At 38.9% G+C, this 8247-nt stretch overlaps 1 protein-coding gene across 1 annotated transcript; it reads right to left on the reverse strand.

Annotated features, from left to right (window-relative positions):
- Nucleotides 1-4407: 4407 nt before the first annotated feature.
- On the reverse strand, nucleotides 4408-8242 carry GON7 (GON7 subunit of KEOPS complex). Its single transcript, XM_047862535.1, has 2 exons — nucleotides 7930-8242; nucleotides 4408-5282 (listed from the first exon to the last, which is right to left on the reverse strand). Exons 1-2 carry the CDS (start codon nucleotides 8132-8134, stop codon nucleotides 5188-5190), a joined length of 300 nt encoding a protein of 99 aa, XP_047718491.1. The 5' UTR covers nucleotides 8135-8242; the 3' UTR covers nucleotides 4408-5187.
- Between the last annotated feature and the right edge of the window lie 5 nt (nucleotides 8243-8247).

An 8247-nucleotide genomic window follows, 5' to 3' on the forward strand; every position in this document is an offset into this window, starting at 1 on the left:
CTATTTCTTTCCTTTGCCCACTTCTATGGTTTGACTGGTATACATGAGATCTATAAAAGGAAATAGTTCTTAGTCATTATGTGCTGAAAATGCCAAATACTTTTTCCCTCTTTGTCTTTTAATCTTATTTATAGACTATTCCAAATTTTTCATTATTATGTAATCACATTTACTAATCTCTTCTATTATGGTTTCTGGATTTTAAAAAATCTTGCTTAGGAAAGACACCTTCCTCACTCTGAGACTATAAAAACTATTACTCTATATTCTTTCTCTTTTAAAAAGAGTTATTATTTAATTTTTTTTTTTTTGAGAGAGAGAGAGACACAGAGAGAAAACACACCTGTATGGGAAGGGCAGAGAGAGAATCCCGAGCAGGCTCCTGGCTTTGAGCTTGGGGCCAGATGCAGGGCTTGATCCCATGACCATGTGTTCTTGACCACAAGATCATGACCTGAGCAGAAACCAAGAGTTGGACGCTGAACCAACTGAGCCACTCAGGTGCCCCTACTCCATTTTTTTAGTACTTCTGTGGTTTTGTTTTACATTACAAATCTTGATTCTCCCTGAAATTTATTATGTTCTAACTCATGAGAGATTTAAACTCTCACAAAAACTAGTCAATTTGTTTCTCATTTGTTAAGACTGAAAGTGTCATTTTACAAACATTCTCCGTTAGGTGAGGATTTTACATTAAATATCCAGGAAATAATTATCACAAAATGATTGTAATCAATTTCCTCAAACATGTAAATTTTATTTGTAACCATCACATGCTAATTTTATGGCAATGCAGTTTTGAATTTTGCAGTGCTCAGCTACCCCACAATAAGTCCAAACAGGCATTTCTTGTAAACATTTCAGCACAACACACTGATTGACAATTGAGTTTAAAAAGCCTAGGTTTTCAGAATCTCTTAGGTATGAAACCTAGGAGTATAGAAGATGTTCTATATTTGTTCAGATTGGACAATCCCACTGAGAAATAGAATGTATCTTTAATAGGCTAGATAGGAACTAAACAAAAGTACAATAAACTGAGGGCCACAAGTGTCTCCAACTGATTTTGTCATTTGGAAGAAAACCTAAACTTTATTTTCTTTTAAAGTACAAGTCTTCTCAATAAAAAAAAAAATTATTTTTTTTATTTTTTTATTTTTTATTTAAAAAAAAATTATTTTTTTTTTTAACATTTATTTATTTTTGAGACAGAGAGAGACAGAGCATGAACGGGGGAGGGGCAGAGAGAGAGGGAGACACAGAATCCGAAGTGGGCTCCAGGCTCTGAGCTGTCGGCACAGAGTCCGACGCGGGGCTTGAACTCACAGACTGTGAGATCATGACCTGAGCCGAAGTTGGACGCTTAGCCGACTGAGCCACCCAGGCGCCCCCAAAAAATAAAATTTTTTTTACTATCAATTGAATTTTCTTTTAGTAAAAATTAAAAAAAAAAAATTCTAAGCAGCTGAAGGCATAATTTTTTCCTTCCCCTGAAGGAATAATTCTAATAAAGTATATTTCATTTTTTTATTTATTAAAAAAATTTTTTTAATGTTTGTTTTTGAGAGCTCGTGTGTGCACACACAAGCAGGGGAAGGGCAGTGAGAGGGAGACAGAGGATCCAAAGTGGGCTCCAAACTGACAGCAGAGAGCCTGATGTGGGGTTCAAACTCAGAGAACCCTGAGATCATGACCTGAACCAAATTTGGATGCTTAACTGACTGAGCCACCCAGGCACCCCTAAAGTACATTTTGTAATACAAGGTGGGGGGGAAGCACAGGGGGCTAGGTACCAGGAAACACACAGCATGAGGACCTAACATCACCTAGGGAGCAGGAAAGTCTCCTGGAGGAAATGTTTAAGTTGAAGGAAGAACTAGACAGGTAAAGGACGTCACTTGGTTGAGGACTTGAAAGGCAGCCAGTTACAGAAGCGTAAATCCTCTGAGTATGAACACTATCTCTAAACTGGGGGGACAAAACTTCCCGTAATTTTTTCAAAGTAAGTTTTCCTTCTCCCCAAATTAATTTTTATTTTTTAAGGTTTATCTATTTTGAGAGAGAGACAGCGTTAGTGGGAGAGGGGCAGAGCAAGAGGGGAAGAGAGAGAATCTCAAGCAGGCTCTGCACCGTCAGCGCAGAACCCAAGGAGGGGTTCCAAACCACAAAACCATGAGATCATGACCTGAGCCGAAACTAAGAGTTGGACGCTTAACCAACTGAGCCACCCAGGTGCCCCCAAATTTTTTTAGAAAGTAAGCTCTACACCCAACACGGGGCTTGAACTCATGACTCTGAGAACGAGTCACATGCACTAGGGGCACCTGAGTGGCTCAGTCAGTTAAGCAGCAGACTTTGGCTCAGCTGGTGATCTTCTAGTTCGTGGGTTTAAGCCCCACGTCAGGCTGTATGCTGACAGCTCAGAGCCTGGAGCCTGCTTCCTATTCTGTGTCTCCGTCTCTCTCTGCCCCTCCCCTGCTCGCACTCTCTCTTTCAAAAATAAACATTAAAAAAAAAAAAAAAAAAAAGTCGCATGCTCTCCCAACTGAGCCAGCCAAGCATCCCTCTTCCCAAGTGATTTTTAAAAAATCTTCCAACTTTCTTACAAACAGCAACCTATTATAATAGGTTCCACAGAATGCTATTAAAACAAGTATTTCTTGTGACACAAATGCACTTTTAGAAAAACCATTATGTTGCAAATGTCCATATATTTCATATTTTAAACTCCATGTCTCACATTTTAAAAGATTACTTATCTAAGTCGGGTGTTAAGCTTACTTTTAGCTAGGATTGTGAGGTTGACTTTCCTGTACAAAAGTAAACTCGAAAGAAATTCAGAGATTAACTGTGTCCTGCTTGCCTGTGGCAATGTTTGTACGCTTAGGAGTCAGAAGATTAGAAAACCAGGCAAGGCACTTCGATACTGGGCCTTCACACTGATCTTTTTTGTCACACATGTAGCTCACTTATGAAGCAAGCAGTATTAAAATCAGTATTGCGGCGCCTGGGTGGCTCAGTCGGTTGAGCGTCCGACTTCGGCTCAGGTCATGATCTAGCGGTCTGTGAGTTCAAGCCCCGCGTTGGGCTCTGTGCTGACAGCTCAGAGCCTGGAGCCTGCTTTGGATTCTGTGTCTCCCTCTCTCTCTGCCCCTCCCCCAATCATGCTCTGTCTCTGTCAAAAATAAATAAACATTAAAATTAAAAAAAAAAAATCAGTATTAAAATTAAGGAAAAGATCAATCAGACCTATAACCCAGACCTCAAAACACTGGGCCACAAGCACAAATATCTTGAAATTTCTTCTTTATAAACATATTTACTAAACAAAGAAGGAAAAAAAATAAAAAAAGTAAAGAAAGCAAAATAGTCAGGAGCAAAATCCAGCTATTACTTAAAAAATATGAACTATTTTGGGGCACCTGGCTGGCTTGGCTGGGAGAGCATGTGATTCTTGATCCCTGGGTCATGAGTTTGAGCACCACGTTGATTGTAGAGATTACTAAAAAAATAATAATAAACTTTAAAAAAGAAAAACTTAAAAAACATATGAACTATTTTAACTGTGCTGGTAAGTTTTTTAAAGGATTGTATGAAGAAAAAGATTATCAGAAGTCAATAACTGAGTAGAAGTCCCAATACTAGAGACATTATCACAAACTAAACAAGGAAATTTCTGACCATTCATAGAACTTTTCCCAGTTAGTATTTTTTTTTTTCCTAGTTGGTATTGTTTTGATTACATAAGAGCACTTAGTGGAAGGCTGATGTTCCAAGTAAAACAATACTTCAAAGATGTGAAAAGGTATCAGGCACCTCGTGGCTCGGTCGGTTAAGCGTCCAACTCTTGATTTCAGCTCAGGTCATGATCTCACAGTTGTTGAGATCAAGCCCCACGATGGGCTCATGCTGACAGTATGGCACCTACTTAGGATTCTCTCTCCCTCTCCCTCTAGCCCTCCCCCATTTGCATGTGTGGTCTGTCTCTCTCTCAAAATAAACATTAAAAAAAAAAAAAGACATGAAAAGGTATCTAAATTCAGTTTCCTTAATTGTATGTACTTTGCAAACTATAGATTTCAGAATATGTAACTGGGAAAGTACTATGATAATCTGCTTTTGGGGTTTTTTGGTAATCTGTTAAAGGCTATGTGTACAACCCATCTCTGCCAATATTTAGCTCAAATTCAGGGCAACACTTCTAAGGTTCAATTCATCTTGGAAATAAGTCATATATAATCTGTAAGGTTACTTCCAACTCTAAAATTCTATAACTATTTGTATTTCCTTAGATACATGCTACTTGATTTCTTCGCATTTTAGCTATCTAAATGAATCAGGAAACATGCACAGGAAATAAAAATGCCTTGGTCCCATCAACAAGCCGAAAAGGAATACACACACATATTTTAGGAATATATATGTATTTTCAAGGATTCAACAGGCCTTTGGGGTAAGCAAAATCAAAGCATGGATACAGGATGAGAAATACCTTAAGTTAAAGTCAACATAGATTGTTTAAGACTTACATTTGTGTTTATATACGTAACATGCTACAGCATAAAAGCACGCCCAACTTCGTTCTCTTAAGTTACAAGTTAAATGTATATATTCATTGAGTAGTATCATCTCTGGATATCTATATACTGGGTGTAAGTATGGACTCCAGGTTTCCTTGGGTCTCTCTCCGGGCTCATCTCCCTCTTCAGTATTTCTATTCCCATTTTCCTTCTTCTTACACAGATCTGCCATTCTTAAATCTAATATCCGATTTTCTCCACTTACATCTTCTTTGAAATGTTATTGTGCGGGACTATGATGTGTACTTTTTATAACAAGCAGAAGCCACAAGATGTAGACATCACACAACTTAATTCAATGGTTATTTAAAAAGTAGAAAACTGAACAAATATTCAGTTGCCAACTTAGAGGATTTTATATAGCATTGAGTGTTCTAGTTATTTCCACAGTATCAAATTTATTTCTCACTCAAGAAAACAGATTCATTTCTAAACATTTACTATATCTTTCTTTGGTGGAAACAAGGTACATTTTTTTTCTTTGACAAAATTGTCCTAGGGGAATAAAACAAATGCTTTTCCAAATTAGAGCACCAGTCTTTCCTAAATGTCAGCGTGTGATAATTCAGATATAGTAGCAGTCTTTTAAATTTCATAAAAGCTATTCTTAAGATGGTGGTTTGGGCCGTTTTGCAGATGGTCCATCTGAGTTAGTTCTGTTATCAGTGTTATTTTCATCTTCTGCATCATCTTCATCATCACCTTTTAAAATAAATATTTGTTGTGTGACAATATGTTCAGTGGTTCAAAGAAAGAGATTGCTAAAATGGTTGATACTGAGACCATTTCACTTGAAGGATTAATTAAGTTAGGCATACGTTGGATTCAAAGTATGTATGGTTAAAAAGATTTCAGGAATTTTGGTGTTTAAAATCTTTCTTATCTGCCACTTTTTTTGGAGATATAATCTATACACCATGTAACATCCACTCTTCTAAAGTGTACAATTTATTGATTTGTAGTATACTCCCTAGGTTGAGCAACTGTCACCGACATTTAATTCTAGAACACATTCATCACCTGAGAAATCGCACACCAACAACCAATTCTCACTCCCCTTAGCCCTTGGCAACCTCTAATCTACTTTCTATCTCCATAGATTTGTCTGTTCTGGACATTCCATATAAATGGAATCCTAAAATATGCGACCTTTTCTGTCTGCCTGCTTTCACTTCACACGTTTTTGAGGTTCATTCACGCTATAGCCATTTACCGGTGCTTCATTCCTTTTTAGTGTTGAATACTACTCCATCGATGGAGACACCACATTTTGTTTATCGCCTCATCAGCTGACAGACATGGTGTTGTTTCCACTTTCTTGTTATTATAATAATGCTGCTATGAATATTCATATATAAGTTTTTATGTGAATGTAGGTTTCCAGTTCTCTCTGGAGAACTAGGAGTTCCTAGGAGTGGAATTACTGGGTTATAAGGTAACTTTAACTTCCTGAGGAACTGCCAAACCATTTTCCAAAGAAGGTGTATCCTTTCATATTTCCACCCGCAATGTCTGAGGACTCCAATTTCTTCACATCCTAGCCAACACCTGTTATTGTTCTTTTTGATTACAGTCATCCTAGTGAGCGCGAAGTGGTATTTCCTTGGGGTTCACTAGGATTTCCCTGATGGCCAATGATGCTAAACATCTTTTCACGAGCTTATTGGCCATTTATATATCTTATTTAAAGAACTGCCTATTCAAATCCTTTCACATCTGGTAACTGGATTGTTTGTAAGCCAATTTTAGTACTGTGTACTTCTTAGTACTGAGTTCTATCACTTTTCTTTAGTAACTGGTACAATTTTAAAGTTTTGTATATTTGTTGAGATCAAATTCACAGAACACAAAATGTCATGTCAATCTCGATTACTTTTAACAAAGTAAAACCTAAGCTTTATGGGGTCTTCATGAAATAAACAAAAAACATGTCTTCTGATACAAATATACTTCCATTAATAGGTGGCAGTTATTTTCTCAACAAGTAATGATATTTTAAGAAATGGCTCTAGCTATACTCATCCTTACGCCAATGATAACGTTTTCAAGAGATTACAGAAGTACTTCTGGAGCCAAGAAACAGGACTTCATTCTCAACACATTGGTACTCCCAATTAATATATCCATGGAACCAGTCTATCGTCTGAACTCAGGGTAATGTTCTGAACTGGCTCCTTCACATAATACACAAGATGGAAAGTACAGTACAGTGTAAGTCCCTTTAGAGAGGAGTTAAGTCCTGACTCCAATATTTAATTCTTTGGCCCTTCAGCTCCAGGCAAAAAAGGTACCTACCTCTTTTCGTATTCAAGACAAGACTTAAATTTCACATTTCTCCTTTCAAACTGCACCTTCTAAGTTGGCATATGGAAAGGAGTCCCTGGGAGTTAAGACTCCTTAAACTGAAATCTTCAGAACTTACTCTGAAATTAATTCTAAAATTAATTACTTATTTTTTAAAAATTTAAATCCAAGTTAGTTAACATACAGTGTATTAACGAATAGAATTTAGTGACTCATCACTTACATATAACATTCAGCGGTCATCCCAACAAGTGCCCCTTGCCCATTTAGCCCACCCCCCACCTAACATCCCTCGGGCAACCCTGTTTATTCTCTGTATTTAAGCGTCTCTTATGGTTTATCTCCCTCTCTGTTTTTATATTGTTTTTGCTTCCCTTTCCTTATGTTCATCTGTTTTGTATCTTAAATTCTACATGAAATCATGTTTGTCTTTCTCTAACTTATTTTGCTTAGCATAATACACTCTAGCTCTATCCACATTGTTGCAAATGGCAAGATTTCATTCTTTTGGATCGCAGAGGACAGTCTTCTTAACGTGTTTGTAACTTCATGAAATTTTGTAAATTCGTGTAATTTCGTTAAATTACAAATACGTTAAGAAGGTAATACTCCTTTTCATCCTTCAACACCCAGCTCAAAAGTCATGCTCTCTGAAGCCTTCTTGGGTCCTCTCAGCTTGCAATAGTTACAGAGGGCCCTGGGGTCATACTTCCAATCTGTTAATAAGTATTTGCTTGTCTAACCCCCACCAGCCTGAGAGTTTCAGAAAGCCAGGAACTGAGTGGCATTCACCTCATTCCTTCTCAAGAGCACAGCCCAGTGCCTGACACAGACCAGTCGGCACTCAGCACGCTTTTTGTGATACATATGGAAAGAGAGTCGTCAAACGCTTAAGCAAAAGTAGCGAAGATAATATGGCGGTAAGGACTAACAATTTTTAGTTGGGATTCTTCTTCCCCCGAGGCTCACTTGCTCCAAGACGGCCACTCTACCCGGGCTCCCCTGCCCCGCCCTCCTGTCGCTCCAGCACCTTCTCAGGGCTCACCGTCCAAGGCCTCTTCTGGAGCCGCCACCCGGTCTTGCGCTTCCTGCTGTACCAGGGGGCCGAAGAGTTCTGTCACCAGGTCTCTCATCTGGGCCACGCCAGACAACAGGGTCTCGTAAGGATCGGCGTCGGCGGGCACCTCACAGGGCACCCGCAGCCGCTGCTGTTGCCCATCCAGCCCGACATACTCGCCCAACAACTCCATGGCGATGGCTGAGCTTCAACTGCCACCAACTTGCAGGCGCCACCCGGAAGCGGAAGTCAACTCGCCGTGGGCGCAGCCTGGCGCAGGCGGGAGAAGGGAGAGGAGTGACTTCC

The sequence above is a fragment of the Prionailurus viverrinus genome, chromosome B3, assembly GCF_022837055.1.
Source record: "Prionailurus viverrinus isolate Anna chromosome B3, UM_Priviv_1.0, whole genome shotgun sequence".
NCBI lineage: Eukaryota > Metazoa > Chordata > Mammalia > Carnivora > Felidae > Prionailurus > Prionailurus viverrinus.